The sequence below is a fragment of the Poecilia reticulata genome, chromosome 3 (genome assembly GCF_904066995.2).
Source record: "Poecilia reticulata chromosome 3, P_reticulata-male-v2, whole genome shotgun sequence".
Taxonomy (NCBI): Eukaryota; Metazoa; Chordata; class Actinopteri; order Cyprinodontiformes; family Poeciliidae; genus Poecilia; species Poecilia reticulata.
In genome coordinates this window covers 21,844,069-21,861,407 of record NC_088832.1, presented here as the reverse complement: position 1 = coordinate 21,861,407, position 17,339 = coordinate 21,844,069, and the positions used below count along the sequence as shown (strand labels likewise).

Genomic DNA, 17,339 nt, shown 5'->3' with positions numbered 1-17,339 from the left:
CATAGCAGTACAATAGTCAAAAACATGTTTCTGTTTCCAGCACCTCCACAAAGGTTTGTCTGATTTATTTTCAAAGAGCAGGAGTTGGAAAGTTTCCATGGTTTCTTCCCATACAGTTCTAGGAAGATATTACTTGGAGTTGTAAATCCTGCACACTTAGCATGTTTTAGCAATTACAGACAAAAGCTAGATGATGCCTTATGTAGCTTTATGTTTTTCATTGGTAACGATTGGGAAGTATTAGTAGATGTGTTGTTGCAGTCCTCAGGCAAAGTGTGTGAAATCTAGCAAGTCACACTTGCTTTATCTTTGAGTTTTAATAAGGGGAAATCACCTGAAAATTTGCGCACAAAAAAAATGATCACAAACAGTAGCAGAATACAAAATCCCCATAGAAAATATGTGTTGCATGGCTTAGGGTGTGGTGTTTTGTGGTCCAGCAAACTGAAAAATACAGGGCCTGCGTTGTATTAATCCCAGGAACAGAAAAAATATATATATATACAAAAGACAAAGTAATTAGTAGAAAGTCTTCACAGGCCTTACCTGTTTTGTTGTATGTGACAGAACCTAAGTTTCCCATGCAGTTTGCTTCCAGTGAAGAGCTGAGGAATCCTGACTATGCTGCCACGGCATGTCAGTGCTACTCCACCCACCTGTGGCACCCGACCTGTGCAGAGTTCTCTATCAATTAGCCTTCCAACAGGAAGGAATCCTAATAAACCTGCTCCCTTCACTTCCATTCAATCCATCAAGTTCTGTTCATCACATCGAATCAACAGGGTGGAAAACCGACACGTTCCCAGCCGTTGTTTCAGTTAATCAGGAATCTGCCTCTGGTCTGGTAAACCAGCCCTACTTGTGCTCAAGTTGAGGATGTGCTCTGGCACTCTGCTGAGGGGAAATCCGCCTATCAGGAAGTGCATATCGAGGCACGCACCCAACACACCCCACCAGATCCATACAGTCCCACCCATCACCTGATTTTTCAGGTGTTTTATGAAGAAGTTTTTCCATATCTTTACCAGATACTCCTCAATCCAGCCATTCTTCTGTCCTCAAATGCTTATTAAGCAGTCAGGTCTATTGGTAACAACTCCTACAGGAAAACCCAGATGTCCCCTGGGAAAGGAAGGCACCCAGGAAGTGCAGCTTTGGTGGAGTCCAGTAAATATGGCGAACAAGCTCAACTTGGTGGCAGCTTTTTTTTTTATTGTATATTTTTAAAGAAGTTGGTACAGAGAACATCTTAAAGTCTTGTCTCTGAATTGTTTTCCACATGGCGGCAGACATAAAAGCCAGGCTTAGCTTATAAAAGTCACAGCACTGATGGGGGAGAAGAAGGGTAGAACTGGGGCAGAGATAGAGACAAGCAGAGAGAGAGAGAGAGAGAGACCATTTTGTCCCTCAGGTATGACTGAGTCACTCATGCAGAAGGAACCCACATGGAGGGAAGTGTAGGGGCTATGAAGGATCTCTTGGCTTCCTCTCCTCATTTGTACCTCCCTTCCTAGAAAACACATCTGTCTTTCTTTCTCTGCCACAAACCTTTACAGGAACATCACCTTCGCACTCTGGTGCTAGGATTCGCTCCCCATTTACAACACAAAGTTTTCTTATTTAGTTTGCAACTGTTTGCATTTTTGTTTCATAGCACCTGCCGTGGCCTCCTAAATGGCCTTCGTTTTAAACCATTTGCATTCTTTTTAGCCTGGGTTATTTGGACAAATCACACTTTCCATTGCCCCAAGCCGTCCGTCTTGCATGTAAATATGTGTCGACTCTAAGAGCGATCACCATTTTAGTCTGCTGCAGAGCTATCTCATGGCTGTGTGCATTAAAACAATTCAGCTTTGCTCCTCCCCCGCCGCAACAATAATTTGCGGATGTGTTGGGTGAAATTTAGCAAGAAATTATCATTTTCTGAATCACTTCACTCTGCTTGCTCTGTGTTTGTTTCATTCTTTCTCCTTCTACTTTTCGTCTTTGAGCTCTTCAAAAGACTCGGAGCCCCCCTGCATGTTCTTCCTTTTGCTTCCTTTCTCTCTACTTCTTTTCTTCATCGTTATCCAGCAGCACTTTTCTGTGCGTGCAAATGCTTTCTGAACAGCATCCTTTCTTCCCTTTCAGGCTAGATGTCATTGTTGCTGCCTGTGGGCTGGGTGTATTTATTTAGGGGTAATTGGTGTGTGGATGAGTGAGGTAATGAGGTGCATCCACACTTGGCTGCTCCCCTCCCTGAGAGGCCTGAGACAGACGTAGCCTTGCTGGGCTCCGGCTTGAGAGGTACCACACTACTGCCTCCTCAATGCCAGCCAGAATGGCTCTTTCATACTCAGGTGGACAAACACAATTGCTGGGGCTGATACCTCAATGAGGCGTCTGCGGTTTGAAGTGCTGTGTACATGCGTGCACGTCTGCGTGTGCTGATGTGCTCGTGTTTGTGGGCGGGGAGTGAAAACAGTGCTCGGTCGTTCTCTTGTCTCTTCCTCGAGTCCTTGTTTGTCTTGCAGCCAGTGTTTGCAGAAGTGATTCTCCCTGCGCGTTTGTGAGTGCATGTATATCAGACCCAGTGGCTGTTCAAAGGAGCTCAAGGAGGACCTTTGGTTCCCATAGCCTCCTGCCAGTCCTAGACTGCCCCCGATATCCTGCAGTGTTACCTAATGATGTCACTTACACCTCCCTCATCCGTCTGCGTGTGTGTGGCAGGAACCGTCTGATGCTTCAGCCTTCACATGCCATTTGCTGCCTTATACCCTGTGAAATTCAATTGCACAGCTCTGCTGTAGCCAAAGAAGGGGGAACTCCACGGCTCTTTCTCTCCACGTGCTCTTTCTCCCTCACTTCTTCATTTCTCATATTTTCAGACTGTGTCATTTTGGTTCTTTGAGCGCCCAGTTGCCACTTCTTTATGCCAGATCTTGAATGAAGCTCAAAAGTTTTAAGCAGGAAGACTTGCATGTGTGTGGTTGCCTACAGGTGTTCTGTAGATAATATGACGCGTACATTGTCTTGTTGTTATTGTCGGGGGTAATTGGTGTGGACCTGCCAGCCTTTGATAGACACACAATTACTGTATGTGATGCATAAGTGGACTCATTTTGGGCTAGGATTTGGAGTTGCTAATGGTGCATTATTCAGCTTTTGGTCTGTCCCCAAATGTGCCGGGCCAAATCAAACACGCCGCTGCAGGGTAATTGAGGCCCACTCCGAACCCCCTGCAGTGAGCAAGGCAGAACTGTAATCCCCTGACAACTCTGACTTGGCCCCAATCTGGCAGACCGCCCATTTCCCAGCAAAATGCCCAACTTGAAGGAAGAAGCTGATGGTAACATTTGAACCGCTTTCCAGTTTTGTTATTCTGTACATGTCATCAATGTTCTGTATCCATCTCTTTTCTTACACTTTCTTTTACTCCTCCACTTTACAATTAAGCACTAAATGTAGGAAAAAGCTATGTCGTAGGTTTTAGTTTCTCTCATTCATTTAATAATCTGTTTATTTAATATATTGCATTTTTAATTAGTTCTGCACATTGGAAATGTGTTACAAATTGCATTACAAATACAAATATTTGCCAAATCTCTGCAACAAAATAAAGCAGTGACTCGGGATTACTTTTTATAATTTCTTCAATCAACATTGTTCTCACAAAAACAAACGTTTGTCACCTCTATTAGATTTTTTAGTAGATTTCTAATTCAGAATCTAGTCTTTATACTAAAATTACAAAAACTTTTCTGAGCATCAAATCAGTTTATAATGAGACAGAAGCCAGTTCAAAACACACAGACTGTGACATTCATAAAAAGTCCTGCTGATTCTTGATTTTTATACATTTGTAAATAGATTGAATGTTTAGACTTTTTTTATTCACTTTTTTCCACATTTGCAAATGAAAACTTGTTGCTATGTGATACCTCGTTGCTATTCACAATAGGCTTGTATTACTTAAATTTGAATTATTACTATCCTTGTGTGATTCCAGCTTATTTAAACATTCTCCACTGTTTTACCTCTTAAAGGGGTCACAATCAAGGTACACTATGCATTTAGTGCTGGCTCCCTTATTTTTGACATTAGCGTGCATTCTCCCCAGGCCCTGGCTCACTGTTTTAATAGCTTTCGTAATGCTTCACAATTAACACTCAGCCAGCGCTCTGGGTTAGGTAATGGCTGGTGTGTTTCAGGCTAAATTAGAAAACACAAAACAAGAATTCCCCCATCACCCCCGATTGCTCCGAGGACCTAGGGGTTATGCAGGAAATGGAAGGTGGTGAATTTTTTGACAGGGCAGCCGAGGTGATGTCTCATTCCCTCTGACATGTTGAACACCCTAAAGGTGGCTTTGCCAACAGTCTGCCCAGGAAGCACCTCACCTAGCTGTGGCTAAATTTACACAACCACCTGCCCACAGGGATTGTACTGGAGAGCAACACAGAGGTGGAGGTGGTGGAGAGGAGAGGGAGGGTAAATGTGGTGGAGAGAGAGAAATATATGTACACGGTGACTTTGAATGCTCTTTGCTATTTGTGTACAGAATACAAAACTAGTGCTCGACTTTTGCAGGAAAAGTTTAGCGCGTATTGGTTTATTTTTGCTTTACAATGCTGTTTGTTTTTTTTTTTTGTTTTTTTTTTGCACATTTCCTCCATAATCACATACATTTGCATCATAATGTGCCGTTTATTGTTCTTGTAATGCAGATTTTTAAAATACCTTTTCGAATGTTACTTTGCAATGTTAAAATGTTGGCTCTCATTTTGAAAGGTTTCTCGTGTTTTCTGTGCTTTCACACACTAACGTAGACACACACATTAATACTATATTTGTGTCAAAAGTACCTCAGCATCCAACATTTGCAAATATTTACACGTGCTGCAAACATCTCAAGTTCAGGAAGTGAACCCTCGGCGCCTACCTCAAAGATCGCTCTTGTCAATTTGTTCTGCGCTGAACCTGGTTCCGCTTTCTTTGGCAACACCTTTTCAGACCATGTTGCTGTAACAGAGATACAACACTGGGTTCATAACCACGATAGAAATAGATTAGTTACTGGAAGTTTCAGTATGTAATATCTTTTTTTCTTCAGTAACTGACTCTTGTTTGTTCTTGGAAACGAAACACAGACTCATCATCACTTTTGCCATGTTTCCTGGTATCCTAATGCAATTTACCAAATGCACCTTAAGTTTAGCACAAAACCTGAAAGCTTAAACTTTTTGAATTCCACTATGCTTTTAGTTATTTGATGTTATAATTAATAATTTGCACTTTTTTTTGTTTAGCCAAATGAATTTTTTAATATTTTTTGGCATTAACTGAAAAGGACACAAAGTTTTTATGTTTGTATCCTGACAATATTCAATCTAAACCTCTGTTCAGAAAGTCATTTAAAAAAATTGACTTATTGAATTTATTTTGAAGGACAAATATAAAATCAATGTAAAAAGCTGTCATTGGTTAATTAAGGATCACCATTTTTTTTCACTTAAATGTGCCTATTTAAGGTATTTTTAAAAATAAAGTTTATTTAATTTTGTTTATGAACAATATAATGCCTTATGAACTTAAGGCCTTATATTGCATGTGAATTTTATCTAAAACAACAAAAATGACTTCAGTTGCAGTGTTACAAATAATTGAAGTGTTTGGTTGTGCAAGACAAGAAGGCAATAGAAAGAAAACAGGAATAGAATAAAAGTAAATAGAAAATTACTTTCTGAAAATTGGAAGCCAAGAACCAATATGGAAGTATGAAGATGAGAACAAAAACTAATCTTGAAAATACATTTAGATGAAACCTAAATCATTGGTTTTGATCTAATAAAATATTTATACTTTATAAAATGTAAATGCTGTTTGAATTCAGACATTGTCCTATAAATTTAAAGCTCTAAGATTTTGAAAATGGATGGATTCTTGTGTTCACTTTTAAGAACTAGTTTAGGTCTCAGACCTTGAGTAGAACATTCCAGTATCATATTCTTGTCACTGGTTCTCTGAAATGGTGAACACGGGGTTCTGAGACTTTTGTCAGCTGAGTCGGTCAAGGGACGGCAGAGAAGTCTGTCCATCCGTCCATTCATATATCCATACATACCCAATTCAACTATTTAAACATGATATATATGTATATTCCCATAAAGACTGCACATATTGAATTCTCTAAGATGCCTGTCTCTCAGACAGACACCCGTATAGGTCAGTAACAATTCTTGATGCGCCTCAGTGGCAGAGTTCAGGCCGTTTGCCTGTGGGCTGATGAGAAGTGAATGGCCTTTGAGGCTTTAGGCTGGTCTATGTGTGGCCCGGCTGGTCCAAGTCAGCAGTAATGACTGGCTTTGGCCAGCATGCCTGTTAATGTGAATGAGGTTACTCTGGGCAACACCTTTTCAGCTGGGTCCTATGAAGTCCCAAGTATGGTGGTCTTTGTCCGCACAAGGGCCTTCCTTTTAGCAAAAGGGCTTCTTTTTTTGTGAGGACTATCAACTAGTGATGGATTATTCCCAACCCCCTTTATTCATTCTTGCAGACTTAGAGACACTGATGCACACAAGTAGACGCACACCTTCAGTGACAGCAAAACTATTGCGACAGCAGTTAAATTTTAATTCATAACCTCACTTACATTGAAATGTTTTATTGCCACTTTATGTAAATTTGGATATCTACTTAGAAATGCACCTAATTTCTTCTATATCTTTTTTTATTTTATAAGGCTTTTACAAGACTACATTTGAGCCAATACCGATGCAATCCTAACTCATGTAAATAATTACTTTTCTCGTCTTGATCTACATTTCATGTTGTCAGACACATAAAGAAGAACGTTGGTTTTAGTTTTGGACATGGGAACAAAAAAATCTGGAATGCAGTCGTGTTTTTCTTGTTACTCGCAGCGCAGTACTACCCTGTGCAGGATGGAAGTTAAAAAAGGTATCATTTGAAACATATTTGTGGTGACGGTTTTAAAATTGTCATTGAGGACACTGGAAGCCTTTTACACGGCGCACGTTGTGCTGCCGTCTTATTCCTGCCTCATCTCATTCTGTGCTGGCCTCCTACTAGCACAACAGACTTCCTCTGTGAGAGTCGCTCCATCCTCCCACCCTTCCCAAGCGGTCAGCCACTTACCCAGCCCGACACAATAACCTCCAGACGACCTTTCGCTTTGCCAAATGTTATGCCTGTAAACTGTGTGAACTCTATCACAGGACAAATGATGGGTGAAAAATGGGACTTTCTACTGGAGCTAAGGCTGGGTTTAGGAAATCCTCAACGTACAAGCCGGCATTGTGCACTCATGTTGTAAATACCTCTCTGTGTGACACATGCAAAGGAGAGTGGCAATGGGCGTGTGTGTGTGTGTGTCTTTTTTTTTCTACAAGAGTGTGTGCACTGTAGACTGAATGCAGAAGAAAAGTTGAATAATGCATGAACAAGGTATTCTTGGTAGTGTTCTTGCTTTTTTGTGACTGTAATAGTGGCAGAACACGTCAGCAGAAGGTATCTCAAAGGAATATTTTAACATTTAGGGTAAAAGTTCTGAAAATAATGCACTATGGAACCGCAGCATGTATTACTATGCTTTTTGTGTCGAATGTGCATTACATATTAGAGAAATAATTATTTTGCCATGTCGTACCCATCTTTTTAGGTTTGAAAGAGATTTTCATAGACACTTCAGAGACATTTATTAACAACCCATGATTTGAAGATGTTTTCTACAATCTGTTTATAACCTTACATATAGAAATACATTAAATAAAGATAAATATCTGTCTGCAGGCTACTCTGTAGTTGTGGTATAATCAGAGGTCATAATTTGCCATATTTTGCTGGAATAATCTCATCTGTATGGGAATAAGAATAACAAGAAATGGAACTAGGGTATATTGAAAACTTTTTAAAAAAATAATACAAATAGATTAATATGTGTATGAGATTTAAGATTTTTTATTAAATGCTTTTATATGAAAAGAGGAAAACATGCAATTGTTAGGTACATTGGTGCAAGACAGTTTAAGGCTACATAATGGAACAAAGGGTGAGCCAAATGGCAATGCATGGCAATAAAATGGCGTTAGAAATTGGCAAAGTGAGATTATCACCCAAAACCTAAGCTTACCAACTCTAGGTTCAAATTGAAACCAAGCAAAATGTCAATTAACCCTGCAAAGAAGCATTTATTTATCTTACAAATAACCCTTAGGCTGTAGATTAGCTATATGTGTGATTTTTGTAGCACATCATCTGCAAAACTGTAAAAAACCTGTTACAAAGTGTCAGCGGTGCCTTAACCTGAGGACGTTTGTAACAGAGTCATGGTCTGAGGGCCGAAATGTGTGTTTGAGGGGTGGAGGGCACGAAAGGTCCCCCAGACATGCTGTCATAACCCGTGCGGCTGTGCTCTTTGCTATGGGCCTATCTCTAGTGAAGGCAGCACTTAGATATGTTTGTACTCTACGCCCTCTACCCCACTCCCTTTTCTCCCCAGGAGCCGTGTCACCCCAGGGGGGCAAACCAGCACTCCATGGCTGTGCCCACATCCAAAATGCCAACTAACCGCCCTCCTATTACTATCCTTTGCTGTGAGGGTCAGCGTGCCCCCCCACCCTTCAACGCCCACGGTCTGTACCAACACCGCCCTGCAAAGAGAAACAAAACAGAACTGAAAAGAGACAAAATGGCCCCACGCTGCATTTCCCTGTCAAGGCGCTTGACAGGACCAAGTCGAGGACCCCAGAGGAGTGTTTAGTTGAAGACACTGATGGCTGAGATAACAAGTCAAGTTGTTGTATTACAGTGCAGTTACACTTTGGCCCTGGTTTGTCCATTTGTTATTCAGAAACAACCCAGAGCTTGCCTATTCCCATGCGTGTCATGTTTAGTAACGTGACAGATAATATCAAATGCTGCATTTTATCAGCCTGTGGAGCGTGAAGGGTAAGTGAGGAGCTACCTAATAAAGGCAACACGAACAGACATTCCATTAGGTATTAAAAAAAAAAAAAAACCTTGAAATATTGTCAGCTAATCAATTTCCTGTTTGGACATGCTCACTTCTAATGAAATTCAGCCACTTATTAGTCCCTTCCCCTTCGTTCTCTGTTTGGGAATATAATTACACCCAAAATGCTTACTCATCCTTCTGCCTGCCTGCTGCCTACTCTGTCAGATTCATTAGGCCGTGAAGCGGAAGAGATGAGGAGCCTGTGTCTGTATCTGTCTATCTGTCAGTCCGCCTGACTGTCTGTGTGCCCTGCCTCTCAGATTATCCTGGATCAGGCGGCAGGTGACCTGGTGGGCAGGTGACTATCACCGCATTACCGAAGAGAAATATTAGAAGAGCTGCAGCGCAGTTTTGTGCAATTCTTCCTTCGACTCAAACAGCAAAGCATTTAAAGTGCTTCTACTGTATGTGTGTGTGGTAGGCTTGTCAACAACAAATTGTGGAGGTGAAAATATAGTAATATATTTTCACAAAAATTCTCACAAAAATTTAAACCATAATTTTTGTGAGAATAATTGGGTGTTAAAAATCCTGATTTTGCTATATGTATCCTTAGACAGTGTATGGTAAAATACAATTATGATTGTAGTGGAACAGTAAGTGCATTGATTTTGCAAAAAGAAAAAAAAAACTAACCAATGAATAGGATAAAAATCATAGTAGGACAGATGTGACATTTGTCAACGTTTAATGATGAGGTGGAGTTGTTGCCTAGGTGCAAATACTGGAATAGATGGATTTAAATCCATTTTATTTGGACTCAAACTAAGCAATGAAAGAGCATGCAGAGCTTGAATAAGCAAAAAAAGAAAAACTAATAATATTGTCACTTCACTGAAGTTTTCTCTGTCATAATCACTGGTCGTGCATGCATTTGTATGGTCACTGTACTCTTTGCATCTTTTGCACCAACAGTCCAGATTTTGGGAACTGAATTCTATAAAACAGAATATTTTAGTTTCATTTTTTTTTTGTTTTTTTCTATTGGCCAAAGCTGATGCTTATTTTTCCCTTGATCCATCATGGTTCAGTTTTTGATCACATTGTTGGCTGAGACATTCCTCCTCAGTGTGTCGCACCTGCCTGCACCAACAGGACAGAGATCGTGTTGTCTAACATAATACTGGACTTGGCATGTTGGGTCGGTTTGCACTTTTCTTGGAGAAATCATGACCACTTTCTGCACAGTATGGACAAAGAGTATTCTCTGGTTGGTTTTTTTACAAAGCTGGCAATTTAATGTATTATTACAGGTGGGGGACAAACAGTGCTCCTGGGCAAATGTTAGAAATAACTTCATAAAAAAAACTTATGTAAATGATGATAGATAAATGACAGAAAGAAAGTTTAGACTGAAGTGTGAATTAGAAAGACCTTTCTAATAAACAGGTTTTTCTCTGGCTGCAGCTGAGGGTCGTGTTTCACTCTTTGTTGCCACAAAGAGTTTTTCCAGTCTTTGTTCAGTGCAGGTGGGTTAGAATTACTACAGAGAAGTGTTGGGATTTGTCCCAAGTTTTTTTTGTTTTGTTTTGTTTGTTTTTTTTTTTTTTCAGGCAGGGCAGCGGAAGTATCTTCTGAAATTGCCAGCGTAAATTTAATGACAGTTTGTGTCTTAAATAAACAATCACATTACCTCATTATGTTGTGTGCCATAGTGGGTGAGATGCCATTGCGGATCTCTATAGCTTTAGCGAATGATTTCCCACACAATGCGGTGTAACTTTAGAGGTGTGAGGAGATTACGGTTCTGTGGAGGTGATTTAGCTGGTTTAGCGGATGAACGGGGAGGCAAGTCTGGGAAATATCTACCCAGTTTTTAGCCATGAAACGTTCTGCTGCTGTTTTGACCCTGAGCTGGTTGTAGAAATGGGGCTTGAAATAGAGGACGCTGACCCAATGTCGGGGTCAGACATATTAGTTTACAGTAGCTGCGCTGCAGCTGTGCCGCTCAGGGAAGCAGAAATGGCAAAAATCAAGCTGCTTAGGATTCTGTACTTTGTGTTGCTCTATACATCAGGACAGCGTCAGGCATTTCTCCTTTTATTTATCACACTGTAGAGCCAAACCACTTACTCACGATTTCTAGTGTAAATCCACCAACTTTTACTCACTTCAGTGGCGCTTATGAAAATAGTGACTGCATCTCAGCAGGGATTGTGTTGTAGTGGCATTGAAGGTAAATGTGTCACTTCCATGAGCATGTTCCACCCACGGCTAATCTGATTGGAACAGCCACGGCGGTGGTCATGTGTTCCAACAAGGTGTTGGGTTTCCCATACTTCTAAGCTGTACAGTGACACGGGCCATTTGAACGTGTGGCCAAAACTCTATGGAAGAAATGACTCGTTAAATTAGCACCTAATACTCCATTCATTAGCAACCTGTTAGCGTCAGAGGAATGCCTTTGATGGTGTTGAGTTTTATTCTCCTTTGTAGCTCCGTGTTGGGAAAAATAGCTGAATATTTTACCTTCGCTGCCCAGAAAGTCATGCGTAGTTACAAACAGAGCTATATTAGAAACCAATAGCATAATGATTTGTTGTATGCAACAAATTGTTATGCTTGATGCTCTTAAAGTATTGCATGTTGTGGATATCAGTAACCCTCTTAGGCTAAGCTAGTCTGTGGGCCGGCCCTCGAGGCTCATATGAAGTGCTTAGCGCTCGTTTGGAGCTTTGTCGCCCCTCGCCCTGTTGCCAGCGTGGCTCGAACCCCTCTGGCCGGGGAGCAGAGCTGAAATACCCCTGACCACCACCGGTGAGGCAGCACTGACACCACATACACAATCACACTAAGATTGTGGCACACATCCATTTTCACATTCTCTGCCCTCACCCCACCCCACCCATGCTTTCAATCAATGCAGCACAACCAGCGGTCCTTTTTCCCGCCGTCCACTCCCATCTGACACCCACCGTCGCCCCGCCACCACCCCCAACTCATTTTTTTTTCTTTTTCTCCCTTCTTTCTCCACCCTCGCTAAGGTTGCCAGGCAGCAGAGAAAAGATCTCACACAAACATCCACCCCGCTATGCCTCTGAGGGTTTTCCGGATGTCCTTGTTTACATCATGGAGTGTGCAAGTCACAGGAAAGCCGACTCAGAGCCTCTAACCAAAAAGTCTTTCTGAGCCTTTTGCTAAACCCCATTCATCTATATCTATTGGATCTATATCTATGGGAATGTGTAGTTCTGTTAAAAACGCTTCCTGGTTTTGGTGTTAACATCTAAACACGATCATGCTAATTTGTTCATGTTCCCTGGTGTTTAAATTCATGCACCTGGATTGGAAGGTAGCGTAAAATAAGTTTTCATATCTCTGATAGTAACATCGGCTGCCAGTGATGTATGTGATGGTTTTTGACTGTTGCAAGGCTCCCTGTTCTCTCAGTGTGCCAAACCGATCGATTGGTTTTGTCTGCTCCTCCCTCCAACTTTGATGTTGCCATTGATTGTTCCCCTCTGCCCCTGAACTCAAAAGGTTAGAGGAGCGGCGCTTCACTTCTGGATTGCTTTGACCTTCGCTCTGCACATGCTCAGTGGGTTCTCAAAGCCCAGAGCCAAAGAGAGACAGGCCCGTGGCAGAGAGACAGCAGTGTTTTTTTTCTTTATTTATTTTTTAACTCACCCAGTGAGGGTGATGTATATGTGATTGATTTTTTTTTCTCCCCCATTCCTCTCTGTGCCATGTTTCTGCTGCAGTGCACTAAGCAGGACTGAGTCCAGGCTTGATCAATGCATTGTTTTTCTTTTTCAGTCACACTCGAGTGAGCTGAAGACACGAAAGGTTACCCAGGTGAGGGTTGGCAGGGATGGAAGCAAAGCAGGGCTTCCAGATGACTCCATAGATGTTTGTGTGCATTTGGAATGAAGTTGGTGGGAAGATCATAGACAAACTTTGTCTTTCTAAGATCTTCATTTTTTTTTTTTTGCCTTACACTTGTTGGCTTTTTCTTGAGATAAATTACAGGTTCTCTCCAAATCTCTAAGCTACTTTGGCAAAAATATACGTTATCTTAGGCTATCTGCTAACCCCACAAAACGCTTCTCAAAAAACAAAACCCAAAATAAATCCCTCTCTTTGCATATGCAGCTCTGGAAAAAATTAAGAGATCACTTAAAATGATCAGTTTCTCAGATTTTACTTTTTATAGGTTTATGTTTGAGTGAAATGAACGTTGTTCTTTTATTCTATAAACTACTGACAACATGCCTCTGAAATTACAAGCAAAAATTTTGTATTTATGTGCAGAAAATGAGAAATGGTCAAAATAACAATAAATGCAGTGCAAAGAAAACAAATTCACATTAATTTAGAAACAACAATACGAATGTTTTAACTCAGGAAGAGGTCAGAAATCAATATTTGGTGGAATAACCGGGAGGTTTTCAGTGGGGTTCAATGCAGTGCGCTGCTCTCTAGGGAGTTTTAATTTCAAGTCCAAATGAACTTTTGTTATTAAACAGAAAAGTAAATAATATTTTTTAGGAAATTTTTGAATGTAAACATTCCAAACTGTGTCTTAAAGAATCTGCCTTTACTCTAAGACGCTCAGTTTTAGTTTCAAGAGTTGGAGGTTTTTCATGAAGACCTGAACCAAATTTGTCCCCGATGCCACAAAAGCAGTTAAATAACCCCACACTTAAAATAATTACCGCTAATTTCAGCATTTTAGAATTATTTGTGGTAATAATAAGATGCAAACAAAATCATGATAATTGTATTGTACTCAAATCTCCAGAAAAGTTATAAAAGCTAAAGAAAAATGTCTATAAATCTGAGTTTGGAAGCAATGTGTCGGAGCCCGGTACTGAAGGAATTACCCACGGCTGAACTCCAAGGATTTGTTTGGCTTTTGTATATTTTAATCCAAGCTGCCCTTAGCTGCAAGGATTATTCCATCTTTACATTAAATTACCTTTCAGGAGTCCAACTATCTATCTGAACAACTCAGAGGAATTACAGCAGTGAAGTTCACACCGAATCACACAAAGATGACAGCTTGTCTTTTTTTTTTTTTTTTTTTCAAAAATATGCTGTAGTTTAAGAAAAGCACCATTTGAGCATCTCTACATTGTTTAATGTCATCACTAGGAACTCAAGCATCCATATCAGACAATAGCATCAGTGATAGTACAACAAACTCAGGTGTTTCCAAAAACAAAACTGAATAGTGGGTGGAAGTTGCGTACCCTAAAGGGGTGAAGAACATTACGTGGCGGTGATTTATCTCTTAGTAAAACCCCGTACCCAAACACCTAGTCGTTTAGAATGAAGATAAGTATCTTTGGGAGTGGAAGGGCTCTCCTGTAAAGCTGGATGTCTGGAGGGGATGCGGATGTGGCGGGCAGGGAAGCTTTAGCTGGTTGGGATTGGGTGGGAGAGAGCGCAGGCTTTGACCAGAGGGTTTCAGATGTCATAGCAGATTCTTTCAGGGCAAATTACAGGGTTTAACCTCTCTTGTCCCAAAGAATGGCAGCGTTCTGATTTAACTTCCTTGACAGACACTCGAGCAACGTGCTACTCAACACCATTGTCGGGGGAGGGGAGGTGGGAGAGAGGGGCACACTTGACTTGGAAGATACTTCACCTCCTTTCAGGCGTTCGAGAGCCCTTCAGTACTCTGCTCGCCGTGGTCCGTTGGTGGCCTTTCTACTTCATTCTGGTGAGAGCTTGGAAGTGTGGCCCTTCCACTGTGTGCTTTAAATGAGTGTACCTCCTCAACCTCTGAGTAAGAAAAGCTTTGCTGCAAAATGGCTAAAGCACCTGATGGTAACTTTGGCATGAACTCAACAGATTAAAGACAACACAAACATTACCAGCACAACAAAAAAAAGCCATCTGGTTTCTTATTACCCTTTAATGCCAGATTACACACTTTCTCCCCTCTCTCCTGTTTTTCTGTTTATCTTTTTTTTGTTCTATAAAATCTGACACACTGGTACACATCCAGTTTTATGGCTGTGAGGTGTAACAGACCTAAAGCCCTCTGAAGCATTTAGCAGCAAGGTAGCAGATTTCCTCGATGCTGCCAGTGTTAAAGGGAGTGCTGAAGCATCTAATGCAATTTCAACCCAACATGGCTCTCTGTGAATAAGCACCACTGGAGTGTACCACCTACTGTATGCTGATCTACTGTACTTCTACTGTTTTTTTTTTTTTTTGCTCTAACGCTCCGTTTCTCTCTCTGCCTCTCTCCTAGCGACTGCACTTGCCTCCGGACTTGTCCGACACGGCGAGTCGTGTCAGCAGGGGGGAGCCTGTAGGAGTGGCTTCTGCCTGTGGCTCCGGCGCTTCCGGCACCAAAAACCTGGATTTCTGACAGGAAACCAAAGACTTAATCACCGTGGCCGTTGCCCTCTTTGCTGCAGCAACCGGGGTGTTGCCTCGTTCAGGTGACGTCAACTTGGATGAAGCAGCCAGCCGTTACCACCTGCCAACCAGGCCAGCCAGAGGTGAAGACCTAAACATCCACAACACCTCTGCTCATAGCAAACACATTTATTGTTTGCATTAAATCTTTTATTTTGCACAAATATATTAAGTTGTCATGATTTTGTCCATACGTTAAATAAAATCTCATAAAAAGTTGCATTACAAGACAAGTTTTTTTTTTTTTTTTTTCACTTTTGTTACCCACAAAAAGGCTCGCCTCTGCCGCCGGTGTAATCATGAAATATTTTACAGCCTTTACAGATTCTCCATCCTGGGAAACGTTGAATAATTTATCTCTGTTCTTGGCTTTCTTTACAAACAAGAGGCATCTGCTGTGCTGCTCCACCATTTAAATCAGTCCGCAAATACAATTTATGCTCCGGGACAGAACAATGTGCTCTTGTGAAATTAATTAAAGAAGAGAACAACTGTACGAAACCCAACACGGTCTCTCTGTTGGATCTCGGTTCAACTCTGAGGAGCGTCCTGCATGGCAGCGCTCTGGTCTGCCTGACTGGTTTCAGGTTTATATAGAAAAGCTCCAGTCTAATCCACAGAGACGTTGCTGGTGAGCGGCGTCTACATCCACTCGGCAGAGCTGAAACAATAGGAATGTGGGCAGAGGGGGCGCAGGCTTCACACCTCATGTGCTGTGTTTGATGGATGAGCTGCTGCTTTAAAGATCAAATTAGGTCAAACGGTCACATACAAAATAAAAATGTAAAAAAATAATTAAACTACCATGAAAAATTTAATGTTTTAGGTTTTTTTTTTTCTTTTGTTGGAAGTTGATACCACTTTGAATCTCTTTGCCTGTTGAAACTTGGTGTTCAGAGCAGCTTGTGGGACACACAGGTCACTTTTATGGAACTTCTGTTTAATATTTTGGTAATGGCGTCTGAAGGACTGGGATGGACTGTCCAGAACGTACCCCACCTCTCGCCTGTTGAACCCTGGCGACCACGCCAGGGTTAAGCGCGCAAGATAATGAATGCATGGATGAACATATAATGGAAACATATTAAAAGTGAATTGCAGGAGAATAGATTAATTTTGTAATGTTTTTATGTTTGCTTCTTTTTGGTCCACTGTTTGACCTGAAAACATTCTGTGCTGGGTCGCTGTTCTTTGATTTTCAGATTATCAACAAACATCATCTGTTTTTTTATCCACGAATAGGAAAAAAATGTAAACCATCTGATGTGATGAAGATTTGGCATCACGTTTAAGTGGCTGCAACCCAACTTCACTGACAAAGTCATCATAATTCTTCATGTGTCTTGTTTCTTTTTTTTTTGTATTTTCCCCCAACCTTAAGCGAGCCATTGGCTAATTTGAACTTTTTATAAATTAGTTTATGGCAGTTTGCGCTCCAGTTTCACAGCGACATTGCCTCAATTTTCAACCAGCTATTCAAAGTGTAATTCACCCCGCAATGAATAAATGTAACATTCAGTTTGCGTACGTTCCTCTCATATTGAGTTTGCTTGTTTCCACATTCACAGTCTAAATGTGTTTTTAAATGAAGTCATGGTTTCAATTATGCCGTGTTGGATTTATGGCCACGCTATTCATGATAAAGGGTAAAGTTGATTTCAATTTTTTTTTCGGGTAAAGCTTCAAGGTTTTCCTGATTGGTTCCTCCAGGGCTCAGCAGTGGGTTAAACAAGATCACCACATGTAACACATATGTTCTGTTATCAATAACCACAAAGTATTTTAGGTCTAGTTATACAAATAAGTAGTCTTTTCATTTTACAAACATTTTTCCTTTGATTTGAAGCTTGTCTGATTTCTATTCAACAACAAACTTCCTGGTTGAGTGAGTGGAAAGCAATTTAGAAACTAAATCTTCTTGGAAGTATGATTCATCTCGGGCTCAGCTGTA

At 41.0% G+C, this 17,339-nt stretch overlaps 1 protein-coding gene across 4 annotated transcripts in view; it reads left to right on the top strand.

The window, feature by feature from the left end:
• Window positions 1–16,915, top strand: part of elp4 (elongator acetyltransferase complex subunit 4) — a 59,683-nt gene extending 42,768 nt beyond the window's left edge. The window contains exons 10-11 of one of the 4 annotated variants that reach the window (XR_014086925.1): window positions 14,521–14,681; window positions 15,219–15,330. Coding sequence is in view for 3 of the 4 variants with exons in the window: in XM_081605242.1 (XP_081461368.1) it covers window positions 8,501–8,761 (261 nt within the window). In the remaining variant the exon portion in view is untranslated. The other 3 variants (XM_081605243.1, XM_081605244.1, XM_081605242.1) reach the window with 3 other exon arrangements.
• Window positions 16,916–17,339: the final 424 nt, after the last annotated feature.